The 19128-nt window shown below is 43.5% G+C and overlaps 1 protein-coding gene across 1 annotated transcript in view; it reads right to left on the bottom strand.

Annotated features, from left to right (window-relative positions):
- The window catches only part of LOC148897259 (mannosyl-oligosaccharide 1,2-alpha-mannosidase IA), a 45821-nt gene that overhangs the window by 4270 nt on the left and 22423 nt on the right, over positions 1-19128 (bottom strand). Inside the window, exons 2-9 of the mRNA XM_088998179.1 lie at positions 16084-16180; positions 14108-14223; positions 13079-13159; positions 3461-3555; positions 3106-3229; positions 2938-3031; positions 898-1013; positions 597-816 (exon numbers count right to left, since the gene is read on the bottom strand). Of these exons, the coding sequence (XP_088854305.1) occupies positions 597-816; positions 898-1013; positions 2938-3031; positions 3106-3229; positions 3461-3555; positions 13079-13159; positions 14108-14223; positions 16084-16180 (943 nt within the window). The remainder of the gene's footprint in view (positions 1-596; positions 817-897; positions 1014-2937; positions 3032-3105; positions 3230-3460; positions 3556-13078; positions 13160-14107; positions 14224-16083; positions 16181-19128) is intronic.

Genomic DNA, 19128 nt, shown 5'->3' with positions numbered 1-19128 from the left:
CTTTTGCTGGTAGTTTTTGGCCCCATATACGTAAATCCCTACTGTCAAGACGTGGCGGTGCCAGACTCTGCTATGATTGGTCCCTGCTCCCGGTTTGGGGTGAGCAGAGGACTACTCCCTGCGGCTACACTGATGACTTCTATTGTCCTGCCTGAGTATGGGGTCTACGACTAGCCCGATTGCCCCATTTGCCCTGGTATCACCTTATCATCATAACTAAGTACTAAGTACTCTCAGTCGTACTGGCAATTAGGCCAGTACGACTGAGAGTTTACACAGACGTAATTAGATTACAGTAATCATATTACTGTAATATCATTACTTGTAATCAGATTACAAGCAATCTGATTATTTGTAGTCAGAATCAGAAAACCTTTATTCGTCCCACAATGGGGAAATTGTATTACTTGTAATCAGAATACTGTAATATCATCACCAGTAATCAGATTACATGACTGTACATTGTAATCAGATTTCTTTTAATCTACGTATATAATGGACGTATTTCATTGAAGACTAACCATCGACACCTAACTTCAAATCCAGCCAAACCCTCAAAAACTGCACCAAGCCCCCCCCCCCCCCCCTCAGCTTACCCGAACGATCGTAGCTTTCGTGGCAGGTGCGGGTGACCTCAGCGGCCAGTTCGAGGTAGTGGCGCCGCTTGTCGGGGGCGCCGTCGTCCGCCCCGATGCCGATCATCCCCCCGGAGAAGCAGGCCAGGTGGCCCATCTTGTGGTCCAGGATGCCCCCTCGCCACTCCGCCATGTAGGTCAGGCCACCGGGTGACTTTTGCACCAGGTTGCTTTCGATAGCCTGCCGGTGGAGATCACACACGCGCGTTAAGCTAGCTCGCGTGAGCGTTCCCGACGAAATCCACAGCGACTAAAACCAGACCTCCAGAGCATTGTAGTACATGTTCTTTGCGTCCTCGTCCGTCTTGTCCGACATCAGGTACGACTTGATGAGGTACTCGTAGAAACTGTCCCCCAGACCGCCGATGGACACGTGATCTGTGAGGAGCGGTTAGCATAGCGATCACATATCAAAGAAACTACAGTGATACCCGAGTTTACAAAAGCTTTAGCTCACGAACTTTTCGCCTCACGAACAGTAAGTTTGTGTAACTTAGCTCTCAGTATGCTAAGTCGACCATTGCTACGTGTGGCTAAGGGTGTTTCTGTGTTGTCTAAGCAACGGTCTCAGGCAATAGAAGAGGTTGAAAAACGTCTGTTGATTTGGATGAACGGAAAGCAGCTAGCAGGGGACAGTGTGAGTGAGGGTATTATAGCAGAGAAAGCACAGCAACTTCACTCGGATATCATCAAGAGGCAACTACATTAACGACCATCACAAAGGTCAATAAAACGACTTGATTATACAGTACAGTTTATTTCTTTAACTACAATACCATAGCATATTTATTATACATAACATAAGGTGTATTTTGTGTAGTTTTAAGGCTTATTTAGTAGAAAATTATGTTTTATGAGGACCTGGGAACGGATTATTCTCATTTTAATGGTTTCTTATGGGAAATAAATGGTTGGAAGACAAACGTATTGCCTTATACACACTTTCTGGGAACCAATTAAGTTCGTAAACTGAGGTATCACTGTATTTTGTGTAGTTTTAAGGCTTATTTAGTCGAAAATTATGTTTTACAAGGATCTGGGAACGGATTATTCTAATTTTAATGGTTTCTTATGGGAAATAAATGTTTGGAAGACAAACATTTCATCTGACACGCACTTTCTGGGAACCAATGAAGTTCGTAAGCTGAGGTATCGCTGTAATTCCCCCGAATGAGCAAATTGGCTGCCATACACCGTCATAAAAGCCGCCAAAGTCTTTTTGGTGACATCACACGCAGTTAAAAAACTTTTGGACGTGAAAGTTGTTTGCGGAGTAGCTTGTCGTTCCTCGCCGGCGTCCTTCAATTGCTGCGCTTTTGAAGGTGTCGCATCAAAGCGGCGACCGCGGAGGCCTCGTCGCTCTCGCCTTATTGAAATGATAATGAATTCAATTACTTTGGCAAATTGGATCCCTTCCGATTGAGACGAAAAGGCGTGAAAATGATCACGATGGCGAGGAGGCTTCCAGGGGGTTGATTTCACATGAATACACAGGCTAATTGCTGCTAGTTGTCGGCCTTATCTCGCTCGAAAGTGTGTGCGCGCGCGTGTGTGTGTTTGTCAAGGACAAACACAATGAGCAGTGATGGGAGAACAGTGCGTGGGAGTCACATGTACGCCCGCGCCCAAATATGCCATTCCGCGAGGAATTTCAATGCGCACTCTGAGAAACGTTCGAGAGGAATCATGTGAAAGGGCCTAAATATTAGGGACACCTGCAAAATGTCGATTTTGGACTTGCCATGTGACACACTCAAGTACACACACACACTTGTCAAATATGTCCTCAGTACGTATGGTATAAATTAATCATAGTGGTCCTCACAAGAATACAGACACGCACACACATAGGACTCGCCTGAAAAAGCCAACACATTAGGGACACCTGTAAAATTTTGGACTTGTCGATTTTGAACGTGTCATGTGACACACACACACAGGTGTCAAAATCAAAAATGTCCTCACTATGTAAGGTGTAAAATCAGAGAGGTCCTCACAAGAATAGTCACACAAACACGTACACACTCTAGTCAAAAATGTCCTCACTACATATGGTATAAAAACCATCGCGGGTCCTCACAAGAATAGTCATACAAACACACTCCTGTCAAAAATGTCTTCACTACTGTATGGTATAAAACCATTGTGGTCCTCACAAGAATAGACATACAAACACACTCTAGTCAAAAATGTCCTCACTACATATGGCATAAAATCATAGTGGTCCTCACAAGAATAGTCATACAAAAACACAGACAGACAGACAGACATTGTGCAAGCGACGTGACGTAAATGTACGTACGTTGGACCCAGTTCCCACTGACGGGACTGAGGAAGTTGGGGTACAGTCCTTGAGGCTTCTCAATCTTGTTCAGCAGCTTCCGGATGTTCATCACCTGCACGAGCACCAAAACAAAGCATCAACAAACGTCCAGGAAACGAGGACCGTCGCCGTTTGACCAGCTCGTACCTTGTCGGTGTAGACGGGGTCGCCGGAGAGCTCGCTGAGGTGGACAAACTCCAAGTGGAGGGTCCCGAACTCGGCCAGGATGCTGCTCCCGGCCGACGCCCAACCCCAGCTCCAACTGCTGCCGCTGCAAAACCGCCAAAAACCGGACACTCAACCCGGTAGTAACTCAAATAGATAGAAAGCTAGCTAATATATAGCTAATAGCTAGCCAGCTAGATAGCTAATAGCCAACTAGATAGTTAATATATAGCCAGCTAGTCAGATAGCAAATAGATAGCTAGCTAGATAGCAGGCTAGCTATACAATGGCGTCACTACTGTTGTGCTAAAACCGAGACGTGTTTCCAGAAGCTGACCTGCCCAGGTTGATGACCCCCCGCGGGATCCCCGTTGGCGTGTTGAACGCCGGGAGCAACTTTGCGCCCAACTCCAACACTTTGCTCTTGAACATCTGCAAGGGGAACAAGATGGAGACAAACGCAAACGATGAGCGGCGGCCGGAATCCTCCAATCATTTTTTCCAAGCCGCCATCTTGTTTAATAATAATAATAATAATAATAATAATAATAATAATAATAATACATATTTTGTGTAGTTTTAAGTCATATTAATAGAAAAAGTATGCTTTATGGGGACCTAGGAACGGATTATTCTCATTTTAATGGTTTCCTATGGGAAATTAATGTTTGGAATACACACTTTTCGCCTTACACACACTTTCTGGGAACCGATTAAGTTTGTAAGCCAAGGTATCACTGTAGATTTCATTTCTAAGCGCCTTTGAAAACTCTCAAGGTCACTTTATTATTTATTATTTGCTATTTATTAGCTATCTAGTTGGCTAGCTGGCTATCTAGTAGCTGACTGGCTATTTAGCAAGCTAACTAATAACTGGCTGGCTATGTATTAGCTATCTAGCTGGCTATCTAGCTGGCTATCTAGCCGGCTAGTTGTTTGCTGGCTGGCTATCTAGCTCGCTATCTATGAGCTATCTATTATCTAGTTAGCTAGCTTTCTATTATTTGACCAAGACAAAGTGGTGTCGGCGCTAAAAAAACCCGCCAGCGGATGCACGCAAAGGTCGAGACTCGCTTGACATCATCCGACGTGTCTAAAAATAGCACGCAAGGCCCTCAGTGGCGCTAGTTTTCTGGTTTGGAGATGACACGCTTAATCACAGGCGAGCGGCCCTGGCCCGCCCGGCATCTGCTCGCCCATTTATTCCGCTGCGCTAAATTAAAGGCCGCGCACGCCAACGGCGCCGTGGGCCTCGTTCGACATCCCAGAAGTTAATTAAACTCCCCCCGCTACGCCGTTTGTCCCCCTGAGATGAAGAGCTGTGTGGGTTAAATCATTCGCTGCCAGATGTGCAAAAATGTGTCCAGTCCAGTGCAAGGGTTTTCGTCATTGTCACTCCAAATCCAGGACCCACATTATTAGTAGTATCAGTAGTAGTAGTAGTAGTAGTCGTCATCGTAGTAGTAGTGTTAGTAGGTGTCGTAGTAGGAGTAGTAGTAGTAGTAGTAGTAGTAGTAGTAGTTGTAGTTGTAGGCGTCATTATAGGAGTAGTCGTAGTCGTCATCATAGTAGTAGTACTAGTAGTAGTAGTTGTCGTCATCGTAGTAGTAGTTGTCATCGTAGTCATCATAGTATTGTAGTAGTAGTAGTCGTCATCGTATTATTATTATTATTATTATTATTATTATTATTATTATTGTAGCGCTTTACCAAGAGCTGAAGCTGGAACAAAGCGCTAACATGGAAAAAAAGGGAAATGCTGCCCCCTGGTGGAAAGTAAATAACATTGCCAAAGGCCATGAACAGCTTTTCGGCATCCAAACACATCATATTTTCAATTTCCGAATAAATCCGTGAATGGCAGTGAACGAGAAATATTCGGTGTAAATTTGCTCAGTTTCTGTCTCTGTATAAAATTTGGGTAGTTTCTCTGTGTAGAACTGAATTAAACATGAAGCTAAAACTAAAGTAAAAGTAAAAACAAAAATAAAATAAAATAAAATAAAATAAAATCACAATAAAATAAAAATCACAATCACAATCACAATAAAAATAAAAATACTAAAAATAAAAAATAAAAAAACTAAAACTCAAGCTAAAGCTAAACTCAAGCTAACTAAAACTAAAACTACAAGTAAAAGTAAAAGTAAAAATAAGAGTACTACTACTACTACTACTACTATTAATAATAATAATAATAATAATAATAATAATAATAAATACAAAGCATCAAGCAAAAAAACAGAGTAAAAACAAAATGAAATCAAATATCCACGTCAAATTGAAATAGCAAGTCAAAGTCAACAGAATCGGCAGCCATTGTCACGTGAGAAAATGGCCGCCTTGTGCGCCTGCAAATATTCAAGCCGTTGCGTTCCAAACCACATTTTCATTTGAAAGCGAGAGCGAGACGAGAGATGACATTTCAAGGCCTTCCTTGTCTGACGTCCGCCACTGAAGAGGGGCGGGGGCGCCGGTGTGGGTGCGCTCAATAATTTCAATTCCCTTTCCTGTCGGTTGCTATCTGTCGTCCACAGGCTCGCCGCACATCCGCCTTTCGTCAACGACAACCTCAAAATGGATTCAAGTCAGCGCAAAGGACAACTCGTTGGCAACATTATGAAGAGGTCACAACCATTCGCCGGACTCCATTAACTCATTCACTGCCGCTCCCAAATTCATTCGGGAATTGAAAATAGGACATTGAGCGCCATTCCCGAGTTTATTCGGGTTTTCGCTTTTTCTTCCGGGGTCATGACCACAAGTGTGTGTGTTTGACTTGGTATGACTATTCTTGTGAGGACCACTATGATTCTATTCCATACGCAGTGAGGACATTTTTGGACAAACGTGTGTGTGTTTGTATAACTATTCTTGTGAGGACCAGTATGATTCTATACCACACGTAATGGAGACATTTTTAATAATAATAATAATAATAATACATTTTATTTTAAGCGCCTTTCAAGGATTCAAGGATTTTTGACTGATTTCATTTTAGATCTTTAATTTTGTTAAATTTTTGACAAGTGTGTGTGTGTGCGGGTGTGTCACATGACAAGTCCAAAATTTTGCACGTCCCTAATCACGCCATTCCTGTGTGTGTGTGCATGCGTGTGTTTGTATGACTATTCTTGTGAGGACCAGTATGATTCTATACCATCCGTAATTGGCACATTTTTGACAAGTCTGTGTGTGCTTGCTTGTGTGTGTCACATGACAAGTCCAAAATTTTGCAGTCGTCCCTAATATGTCTGCCCTTTCATGCGATTCCCCTCGAGCGTTTCGCCAAGCTCGCATTAAAATTTATCGCGAAATGGCATATTTCGGAATGCGACTCCTACGCGCTGTTCGTTGTGTTTGTCCTTGACAAGCACACACACACACACACACACACACACACACACACACACACACACACACACACACACACACACACACACACACACACACACACACACACACACACACACACTTGTTCATGGAATGAAGCGGCTCCAAGGACAAGAAGCAGATGGTGTTGGGCTTGCGCCTTCCACCAGAGGTGCTCGCAATGCTAACCCGCACCAAGCGACATGACAATGTCATCCCGTCCTCCGATTGGTCCCTGACCTGCGCTTGCACACTGTTGCCATGGCTTCCAAATGGGAAGCAGTGCCAAGACAAGCCTACTTGTCATTTTCTCACTAGGGGGTGGGGGGTTGAGGCGACCCCCCCAACCGTCAATCTGGGCTGCAAAAAGACGATTTTCGGACATGGATGTGCCAGAGCGGATTTTTGTGACGTGACCTACGAAAGCTCCTCAACTTGGAAAATCCTAAATTTGGAATGTCGCCATTTTTTCCCTGAAAGCTACAAAATGTAGGCCTTCCAATTTCCCATTCCCATCATCGAGAAACACCAGCGAGCGTTTGTGTGACTTAGCTTCCCAGTACCAGAATGCTAAGACGACCATTGCTACGCGTGGCTAAGGGTATTTCTGTGTTGTCTATGCAACGGTCTCAGGCAATAGAAGAGGTTCAAAAACTTCTGTTGATTTGGATTAACCAAAAGCAGGGAGCAGGGGACAGTGTGAGTGAGGGTATCATCGGCGAGAAAGCACGGCAACTTCACTCGGATATCATTAAGAGGCAACTACATCAACGACTATCACAAAGATCAATAAAACAATTTTATTATACATTACAATTTATTTCTTTCATTACAATACAATAGCACATTTATTATACATAAAATAAGGTAGATTTTGTGTCATTTAAGGCTTATTTTGTAGAAGGTTATGTTTTATGGGGACCTGGGAACGGATTATTCTGATTTTAATGGTTTCTTATGCGAAATTAATGTTTGGAAGACACACTTTTCGCCTGACACACACTTTCTGGGAACCAATTCAGTTGGTAAGCTGAGGTATCACTGTATTTTGTTGTTCTACTTCTTCCTTTCGTCGTACTTTCATCACTTTGCTACTTTGAAATGTCAATTTCTCCACCGCGAGATTAATAAAGGCTAATCCAATCCATTTTTTGACAAAAATTCCTCCGAGAGGGTCGTAAACCCTCTCACCGGAAGTGACTCACCCGAACGGCTACGCGGGGGAATCGGCAAGTGCTTTTTTTTTTAATTTATTTATCTTTTTTCTCCATCCTGCGACTACCACGGCCACCATTCCACTTTGAGTTTACGATCACAATCGTTCCGCCGAGTGTCGTAAACGTCCTCTTGTGTCTCGTAACGAGGATACGTTCCAAATTAAAAGCGGCTGCCGCCGGGCGTCCGGCAAGCGCTTTTTTTTAAATGCTAAATCCTGGGAGTGATTATCAAAGTTTGAAGGCCGCTTTTAGATGGCGTGAAGGGAAGGAAAAAAAATATATAATTTTACAAATGAGCATGAATCTTTTTGGCCAAAGTGCGTCTTCTGTCTGGGGCTCACTTTGGCTTCAATAATAATAAAAAATGGCACTTTGAACTCAAATGGATGATGATGAGTTCCCATTGGGATTTCTCACACTGCTTTATTTGCCCCCACCCCCCATTAGTCACGACTCAAAGTGATTTTCAAATTGTGATGCTCGGCTCAGACAAAAAAAAAAGAAGAAGAAAAAAAAAGCCTGGAGGCCATAAGTGTGTCCAAGTCAAGGCCTGGGGGCCAGTTTTTGGCCTTTTTCCCGGCTAAAAAAACATTGTTTTATTCGGCCAGTGAAAGCAAATCAAACTTAATAACACTCATTATTTTTCATTTCAGATGTATATACTATTATATGCAAGCCACTGAACTAGCTAATGAACGAGCTAGCTAGAGAGTGAGCTAGCGAGCGAGCTATTGGGGTAGCGATTGAACTAGCGAGCTAGCAACCGAACTAGCAGGCTAGCGACTGAACTCGCGACCGAACTCGAGACCGTACTAGTGAGCTAGCGACCGAGCGCGACCATACTAGCGAGCTAGCGACTGAGCTAGCGACCGTACTAGTGAGCTAGCAACCGAGCTAGCGACCGAGCTATTGAGGTAGCAAGCTAGCGACCAAACTAGCAAGCTAGTGCCCATGCTAGCGACCGAGCTTGTGACTGAGCTAGCGACCGAACTAGCGACTGAGCTATTGAGGTAGCGAGCTAGCGACCGAACTAGCGAGCTAGTGACAGAGCTAGCAACCAGAGTAGCGACTGAGCTAGGACCGTGCAAGCGAGTGAGCAAGGGACCTCGCGAGCTCTCTTTCTATTCAGCTTGCTGACTAATTCCTTGCATCATAGGTGTCCAAGTCCAGGCCCGAGGGCCAAATCAGGCCCGCCGCCTCATTTTATTCGGCCCACAAAAGCAAATCAGGCGTGTCAAGTGCGATGATGCTTGCTAAAGCCCACCACGACAACTTCAAATTGTCCCTCGTAAACCACAATAACAGTCGTGATTTTGGACAAATTTGAAAACTAGCACCGCCATCTTTTTTTTTTTCACCCCGTAACTTGCAAAAAGCATTCTTCTCTCGAAATGATCTTGAAAATGTGACAATTGCGTTTTCACCGTCATTGGTTTTAAGGGGGAACAAAAAATAGGCGATACAACAAAAACCTTGAGAATGGAGCGGCGGCCATCTGTCTGGGACAGCTGCTTCGCATTGACTCATTTGGGCCTTCCATCAAAACGTACGCCGCTCAAAACGGCGCCTTTTTCTCACGTGCGCCATCCATTACCACAAACACGCCAGTCCAATTGGGCGTTTACACACCCGAGAAAGCAACAAAAAAAATGGACGCCCTATTAACTCATTCACTGCCATTCACAAATTTATTCGGGAATTGAAAATATGACGTAGAGCGCCATTGCAGAATTTGAGTTTAGGATTTTCGTGTTTGGGTGCCGATAAAGCGCTGGCCAGACCTCTGGAAATGTTCTTTTTTTTCTCTTCAACAAGGGGGCGGCATTCCCCATTCTTCCATGTTAGCATTTTATTCTCGCTTCAGCTGTTGTTCAAGCACTATATCAACCAATATGTAGAATTTGTATTGTGTACATCTGCCCTCATTTCAAGGTCATATAACTCGAGACCCAGATCATTTAGGAATTAACTCTATTTTTCTGATGAAAGAAGAGAGTCCGAGGTTTCTTACCTTGTATTCAATGTTTATGTAGTCCTAAAACTTAATATTCTGTGGGTCCTGCAATTTGAATGAAAAATGACAAAAACCCTGGCATGGGATTGGACATATTTTTGCACATTTTGCAGGGAGTTAATTTAATTTCATTTCATTTAATTGAATTTGCTTTAATTTGCTTTAATTTACTTGTATTTTATATTATGTGTTTGTAATTATTCAAAATTAAGTAATTGATTCATAAATCAATTGATTAATCAAAAATTTTATTTATGTATTTATTTATGGATTTATGGATTTATTTATTTGTGTATTAATGTATTTATGTATTTATTTATGGATTTATGTGTTTATGGGTTTGTGTTTATGTGTTTATTTATGTATTTATTTATGTATTTATGTATGTATTTGTGGGTGTATTTATTTATTTATGTATTTCTTTATTTCTTTATATGTATTTATGTATTTATTTATTTCAACTTGAGAGTTTTTTCAAATCTAAAAAAAGCAATATGTTTGGTCTCCGATGGACATCGTGAAGGACATCCGAACAGCAGGGGACAAGTTCCGCAGCTATCATGCTAAATTAGCGTGGCGACGAGGGGCTATTTGTGGGTGAATTGGTGCGGCGGGAACACCCCCTTTTTCCCGTGACACTCATTCCATTCGTCACCTCCACCAGAGACGTTCGTCGGCGTTCCCATCGCAGGCCATTAACTGATTACGCCGCGGCAAATATGACGACGCCGATCAATCAGGCGGCGCCGTGTCGGCCGCTCGGGAACTCAGCTAATGTGTTTGTTTTCAACACGGGCGTAGCATAGCTGGATTTGCCGCCCCGAAAGGACTTTAACTAAAGCGAGCTAACAGGTTGAATAATTAAACGGGGGCTCATTGCTTATTTATTTCAATTGATCCGTCGGAGCGAGCTAACTAACCTGCTATTTGTACATTAAAATAATGGCCGCGGTCGCTCGCTAAGATAAGAAGCTCGATTGCGTCGATCTTCCGATGGCGTTTTCGCACGAGCGACGCGCTAAGCGCAACGAGAGCGCTTCTTTTGTTAGCTAAGCTTTCAACTAGCGAGATAGATGGAACTGTATAGTGCCACTTAGCAGTTTTTTTGACGACGATACTAGTGCAGCGTGTTCTACCGGAAACAAATTCCTTGTGTGTTCTACATACTTGGCACTAAAGATGATTCTGATTCTGATAGTTAGCGACGTAAGCTAAGTAAGCGAGCTAAGTACAGGAAGATTATTGGGGAATATTTCTCTTGTCGTCGGAGACTCTTTGAAATGGTCGTGAATGTCAACGTGCTACGCTAACGTTCCTACCCTTTGCCTCAATCCCAATCGGGTTATTTTGTTTGTTTGTTTTTTCAACAATATCTTCATTGGTTAGCATCACTCGTCCACGTACGTCTCCTTAACTCCTTCACTGCCAGACGTGCAAAAATGTGCCACACGTGCCAGCATTCACTTATCCCGGAAGTAACTCAAATTGCTAGCTATCCAGCTATTAGACAGCGAATTAATAGCTAATAGCCAGATAGCCAACATCGAGCCAGCCAGATAGCTTACAGTCAGCTAGACAGCTAATAGCTCGCTAATAGATGGCAAATAAATAGCAAATGTAGATAGCCAGATAGCCAACAGCTAGCAAGCCAGACAGCTTACAATCAGCTAGACAGGTAATAGGTAGCTAACTAATGGATAGCAAATAAATAGCGAATATAGATAGCCAGATAGCTAACTGCTAGCCAGCCAGACAGCTTACAGTCAGCTAGACAGCCAATAACTAGCGAGCTAGCTAGCTAATGGATATTTTCAATTCCCGAATATATTGGTGAATAGAAGTGAATGAGTCAAGAGAGGTGATATATTCCATCTTAACGGGTCCACATTTTCATGAACGCCGGCGGACTTCCCGTGGGCGCTAACCCTCCCCCCGTGAGCTCGTACGCGACCGTTAGCGTGTAGCCGCTGATAAAAATAGTCGACCTCCCCTGGCGGCGGGGGCGGAGGGCTCATTACGCTGCCTCGCTCACCTCACGCCGTGTTCTTCGGGGATAAGGAAGTAACCTGACGTGTCCGCCATGTTGCAATGCGACAAGAGCTTTTTTTCACATCGTTTTTATCGACGAGAATCAAGACGCGAGCATGTGGCAATTTATTGCATATGTTTGTGGCCTTTATTCTTTATTGGCAATGTAGAACACACAAGGAATTTGTCGCCGGTCGAACACGCTGCACGAGAAACATGGAGATCATCAAAAAACACAAACTAGGTGTGCATTTGTTTGACTTAGCGTCCCAGTACCAGAATGCTAAGTCGACCATTGCCACGTGTGGCTAAGGGTGTTTCTGTGTTGTCTCAGCAACAGTCTCAGGCAATAGAAATGAAAAACTTCTGTTGATTTGGATGAACAAAAAGCGGCTAGCAGGAGACAGTGTGAGTGAGGGTATTATCACCGAGAAAGCACGGCAACTGCACTCGGGTATCATCAAGAGGCAACTACATCAACGACAATCACAAAGGTCAATAAAATGACTTTATTCTACAGTACGTTTTTTTTTCTTTAATTACAATGCAATAGCACATTTATTAGACATAAAATAAGGTATTTTGTGGAGTTTTAAGGGTAGTTTTAGTAGATAATGATGTTTTATGGGGACATGGCAACTGATTATTCTCATTTTAATGGTTTCTTATGGGAATTTAATGTTTGGAAGATGAACTTCTGGCCTTACACACACTTTCCGGGAGCCAATTAAGTTTTGTAAGCTGAGGTATGACTGTATTTCATGGAGTTTTAAGGCTTATTTAGTCGGAAATGATGTTTTATGGGGACCTGAGAATGGATTATTCTCATTTTAATGGTTTCTTATGGGAAATAAATGTTTGGAAGACAAACTTTTTGCCTTACACACACTTTCTGGGAACCGATCACGTTTGTAAACTGAGGTATCGCTATATATCCTATTTTGTACTTTTATTCACTCCAAGCATTGCGTACATTTTTGGGCCATGTTGTAAACATCGTACAAGTCGTATTTGGGCGATTATTCCCCAAACAGACATCTAGCCTGGGCAAGCTCTTTCTCTTTTTTTTTTTTATCTCAAGCGTGATGCAACACCAGACAGCTGTCAATCAATCCTAATGCACCTGATGCATGAGGCGACTGACAAAAATGATAATAATAATAATAATAATACATCTGAATCACCCACACACGCGCTGATATGAGAGTGTCGCCCATTTCCCAGTAAGTCTTTTCATCTGTTAAACTCTGAACTGGGAGGGAACCGGGGGGGGGAGGGGGGGGGTCTCGTCGGGGGATGACACGCCATCTTTTTTTCATCTTACCTCCTCTCCCGTCAGATAGTACGCCGACAGCAGGCCGCCGACGTAACGGATGTTCACCTCAAAGAGCGACGCTTCGCCGTTCTGCGACGAGAGAGCGAGAAAGAGAGAGAAAGCGAGAGAGCGTTACTCTCTCAGGAGGCTCGTCGCCGTGGAGATGACAGCAAAGGATCAACGTGGAGGATCAGTCACAATGTCAGCAATCAAACGAACCTTATCTTACGAACTTTTCATCTTACAAACGTCAAATTTATGAAAATTACATCTCGGTATACGAAGCCCTTGGCTAACGAACTTTTCGGTTTCCGAACGTTAATTTTATGAAAATTTTACCTTGGCATACAAACTATTTTTCGGGATACACACGGAGCGCCATAATGAATGATGTGTCGTTCGCAAACGAGCCCGTTCTTCTAACAACAAAATGGCAGTCGACTGTTTTGGTCCTCTATTCCCCACCCCCAGTCTTCGGTTAAAGCCACGTGATTGGTCAAGAACGCAGCAGTGAGGCGGGGTGGGTTTTACAGATACAGACAGTGAAGCTGTTCTCCAAAAAGAAAGTGGCTGCTGACATTTTTTTGTCCTCTATTCCCCGCCCCCAGTCTTCGGTTAAAGCCACGTGATTGGTCAAGAACGCAGCAGTGAGGGGAGGCGGTTTAAAAATTAAAGACACAGGCACACGACAGAGAGAGAGTATCAACTTTGATACTTCAAAGGCAGAGTGTAGACTGCAAGGTTAAAATATCGGTTGGGGCCCATCAATCAGGCTCCACAAACAACCCGTGCAAGCCATTTGTACACCTGATGCAAAAAGCTATTAATCCAGCTAAACAGAAAACAACTGATGAGGAACAAGGTAAAATTATGGCAGAGAAAGCACCAATCCTCAAGATGGTGAAAGAAGAAGGCTACATTCGTCATCAAGTGTTTAATGCTGATGAAAGCGGCCACTCCGTTCCATCAAGCCATCAACGACTATCACAAAGGTAAATAAAACCACTTTATTATACAGTAATGTGTAGCTGGTCTCACCGAGGTCATGTCCAGGTCTCTTGTGACCCAGTCCTTGGCGTCTTCGTACTCGTCCATCAGTCCCATAATGTAGAGCGTGTCCAGCGAGTCGATGATGGACGCTCCTCGCAGACCGCCTGGAAGAGCAAATTGACAAAATGGCGTCATTTACCCAATCAATCACCACATGGTGGTTTCTCATTTTGTTCCATTGCGAATCGCTACATCATCATTTTTTTATTTTATTTTATTTTACTTTGAGAGTTTTGAAAGGCGCTTAGAAATCACATTTATTATGATTATTTTAATTGATGACCACAACAATGACATGTTGGAAAATTTGGTTCAGCATGTGACAAATTTGCTGAACGTTATCAAAATGGAAGTTGGCAAAGCAAAGAAACATTATGAGGACCATGAGAATTGATCAATCCTTATCGATAACGGATCCATTGTTGTAGCACGACGATACGGCCAGAACAGACCTCCATAGAAGGAAGAGAAAAACGAAAAATTGATCACGCGGCAGGACTGACGGAGCAGATCAATCCTTCAATGTTTGCTGTCGGGCCCGCCCCGTGAGAGCCCAGAGAATTCAGAAATGTACACACGAGTCACATGACGCAAGTCAGAAATCGGCTGAAATGTGATTGGTTGCCACCTGATCGTTTTCGGTGGAAGGCAAGAGGCGGTTTGAAACAAAATGGCCACTGCCGAAAAACAACAAAGCCGAAATGAATCAAAATGGTGTGTTTAAACTTGTGAAAACACATTACTGGAAGGCAATGGCAGTCCAAAACAAAATGGCCGCCGCCGTAGACCCACAAAGCCGAAATGAATGAAAATGGCGCGTTTTAACTTGTTAAAATACATTGCTGGAAGGCAAGTGACGGTCTGACACAAAATGGCCGCCACCCGGGAAGGTTCCAACATTGACAAGCTGCTGCCACCTTGCTGAGGTAAGTGGAGCCTTTTTTGGTGCGTTGCGCTAGATGCTAATTGCGGCAGACGCCGACCCGTTGTCAACGGTGACCGCCATCCAATGATCAACGGCGGTGGGCGACGGGCATCTCGTTAGCGCTAATGCCGTCTGGCACCGCGGGAGCGGGGTTAGCGTGGGTGAGTCAGCGCCGCCTCCGCGACGAGCTACTTGCTATTCAGGACGCAGATTCGGCGGATGGATCATAATTGTAATCATCATCAGAATTTTTTTTAATTCTGACGGAGAAATCGGACATTTGAGACATTTGAGCAGGACAAACATTGTCCCCACTGGATCGTCCATACGATCCGAGTCCAAAATGATCATGAATTAAGCAATGCTTCGGAGTAAGAGCTCGACGAGGGCGATTATCATTGAAGAAGCACAGCGGATTTTATGGCGACGATGAGTGCATATTTGCCGCCCCCTTCTAGCTAACTTTCTATCTATTTGCGTTATTCCGCTGGCACGTGTGGCTGCCACTGCTCACTCACAGAAAAACGTATCCTGTGACTGTAAAGTGACCTTGAAAGTTTTGAAAGGCGCTTGAATGTTTTGAAAGGCGCTTGAATGAAATGAAATGTATTATTATTATTATTATTATTATTATTATTATTTCACTTCCTGGTGTCGCGTCTCATTTCGACATTACTGTTGTTGAATTACGTTTTTATTATTATTATTATTTTTTTTTTAAAAAGCAGATTTATTAAAAAGCAGATGTCATTGTCACTAAATTCACCCACTGTCTACTTGACAACATAAACATAATGTTAAGCAGATCTCTTCTTACATAAAAAACAGACATGTGTATTGTAGGAAGGGAAAAACCTGACATGTATGGATGGAAAAAAAAAAAAAACCAAAAACCTGAGCAAATTCGGGAATGGAGTTACTGTTATGGGATTTTTTTCCGGGGGGGAATCGGGGGGACAATCTCTGTCAATGAAAATTGACAGAAAAACTTTCCGCATTTTGAAGGAAATTTTCAAAATAAAAGAAAACAAAGACTTACCAAACATGTTTCCAATATGGCCGTTCTTCGTTAAAGGCCGAAGCTCGTTCTTGCCCCAAGCGTATTGCTTGTAGTTGTCCCAGGCAAACTTCATCATCTGAAAAACAACACACACACACACACACACACACACACACACACACACACACACACACACACACACACACACACACACACACACACACACACACACACACAGTCAGCGGTTTGATGTAGCCCACATGTAATTAAATTTGTCAAGCTGCAGGTGACTGGAATGATAGTTTATCGATCGGCGCGGCGGAGGACAAGCGCGCAATTACGCCGCGTTCCGAAAATAAAGCCGGGCTGACCTTCGCCCGCCAGCCGTTAAAAAAAAAAAAAAACATCCCCGGAAATCACCAAGTGAAAGGTCGCCGGGCAAGACGGGAGGAGAAACGTCTGAGGCATTTCTCAAAATGTTGATACGATAGCCCGACGGCGACGAGATCCTCGAAGGGATTGGTCACCATCGGGTCTGGAACACTGGTTGGTCCGTTAGGATTGGTCGCCAGCAGACTAGACCGCAGCCCGGTTGAGTCCCGCGTGCTCACTTGTTTTATTTCTTACGGGCATCGAAGTCTGGAGTCGTGCTTGAATGGGATTGGTCGGCGGCAGAAATAGCCAAACGTGTGCATGGATAGAGAGAGATCTCTAGATATAGATCTATTTATCAATCCAGCAAGCTAGCTAGATATCGATCTCTCTACATATACATCTATCTATCGATCTATCTAGACGTGGATCTATCTATCTAGACGGGGACCTATCTAGCTAGCTAGACGTAGATCTATCTAGCTAGCTAGCTAGACGTCGAACTATCTAGCTAGCTAGCTAGACGTCGATTTATCAAGCTAGCTAGCTAGACGTCGAACTAGCTAGCTAGCTAGACGTCGAACTAGCTAGCTAGCTAGACGTCGAACTATCTATCTAGCTAGCTTGACCTCAATCTAGCTAGCTAGCTAGACGTCGGTCTACCTAGCTAGCTAGCTGTCGATCTACCTATCTAGCTAGCTGTCGATCTATCTAGCTAGCCAGACGTCATCTAGCTAGCTTGACAGATCGATCGAAAGATAAACCGCCAGATAGATATTTTAAATATATTTCATGAAAAATAAAGCTAGGCAACATAAATCAGCGAATGGGTTGATAGGAGGTTTTTTCCGAGCGTTGCATTGAGGCGTTGACCGCCAGGGTCATGTTGTAGCAGCGGAACGAGGAGGGCCGCCAGAATATTTATCACCCCCTCATAACACTTTGTGACACTCGCCGGAACATTCTATAATGCGCTTGTTATGCTTCCTTCCAGCTCGGTCACCCCGCCCCATTTTTTTTAATCCGCGGGCGAATGCCGAGCCTATAAATCACACGCCGGTGGTGTCAAAATGGCGTCGCTGGAAAGAAATCATTTGCAGCGTGCGGCGCAGGCGCCCCGGTTGCCTTTTCCGACCCGACTAGCTATTTCCTACCCGATCGCTTTCTGTCGGCCATTGTTAGTCGGCACCCAGCGCGCGCTAAACTCGCCGGTCCAAAATTGTTCGCTCATTTTTTTGGCCCACTTTTAATCTTTCAAACACACCCACACGCCATGACGCCATGGCTCAGATCGATGATATGGCATGTCTTTCGGCCCCCTTTTTTTCATCTCGCCACATGACAGATCGCGATCGATAGAGAGATAGAAACGGAGACTAGAGCGAGAAAGAAGAAGCGAGAGATGCGAAGATTGACAGAAAGGGAGAAAGATGCGTTTCAATTGATTGTCCCGTTTGAAAATTTGCCACTAGCGCTCTCGTTACACTACGTTCTTTCAAGCCATGCTAGCCACGTAGCCGCTACGTAATGATCCAGCTCGATAGATCCATATCTAGATATATAAATCACTAGCTAGATAGATAAATAGATGGATGGATGACTAGCTAGCTAGATAGATCGATATCTAGCTAGCTAGATAGATCGATGTCTAGCGAGCTAGCTAGATAAATCGATGTCTAGCTATGAGTTGTGCAGCTATGAGTTTTGAAAGGCGCTTAGAAATGACATGAATTATTATTAATAATAGATAGAAAATAGATAGATAGCTACCTAGTGATATAGATAGCCATATGGTAATAGATAGCCGGATAAATAGCTAACTAGACAGCCAGATAGCTAATAGATAGCAAATAGATATCAAATAGATAGCAAATATATAGCCAGCTAAGTAGCTAGCTAATAGATAGAACATAGATAACTAGCTAGGTAACTAGCTAGATAGCAAATAGATAGCCGGCTAGGTAGCTAGTTTATGGACTGTTAGCAGGAAGCTAAAAACATTAGCGTGTCGCCTCCATTTTTTTTTTTTTTTCTGCTGGGAAAGCAATTGAATTGTGGGGTTTTTTTTTGGGGGGGGGGGAGGGGTACCCAAAAAAGGGAAACTGAAGGTCACTGCTGACAGACATGCGTCACGGATGCAAAGCCGCAGAGGGGTTGCCTCGGTAACCGCATCAGCCACAGATGCTGAGAGAACGAGTGGGTCGCTATTGGAGAGTTCACTGAGTGGATTCTAGGAAATCTGCTTGCAGGCAGCTCTTTGGTTCTGTTCTGGGGGGGGGGTTGCCAGGGTTGTTATTTTTGGTCCTCTGCGGTAAATGGAATTCTATTCTGATCACATGAAATTGAAATAATAAAAAAATGGAATCCTGTAATTCTCTTATTCAATTAATTAATTCACTGCCATTCACTAATTTATTCAGGAATTGAAAATATGACGTAGAGTAGAGCGCCATTCCCGAATTTGGTCGGGTTTTGGTTGTTCTTACTTGGTTGTCGATAAAGCGCTGATCAAACCTCTGGCAATGTTTTTTTTCTCTTCCACAAGGGGGCAGCATTTGTCCATGTTAGCGCTCTGTTCCAGCTTCAGCTGCTGTTAAAGCGCTATAGAAACCAGTATTGCATTATATTTTGGACGGTTGCCCCCATTTCACGCTCAGATAACTCCAGAGCCATATAACTTAGAAATTAACTCTTTCTGGAGTGGACACTTTT

Source organism: Hippocampus bargibanti, linkage group LG06 (genome assembly GCF_051943395.1).
Source record: "Hippocampus bargibanti isolate YZ-2025 linkage group LG06, ASM5194339v1, whole genome shotgun sequence".
Lineage (NCBI taxonomy): Eukaryota > Metazoa > Chordata > Actinopteri > Syngnathiformes > Syngnathidae > Hippocampus > Hippocampus bargibanti.
Note: the sequence above shows the minus strand (reverse complement) of the source record. Positions and strands in the feature narration are given on the sequence as shown.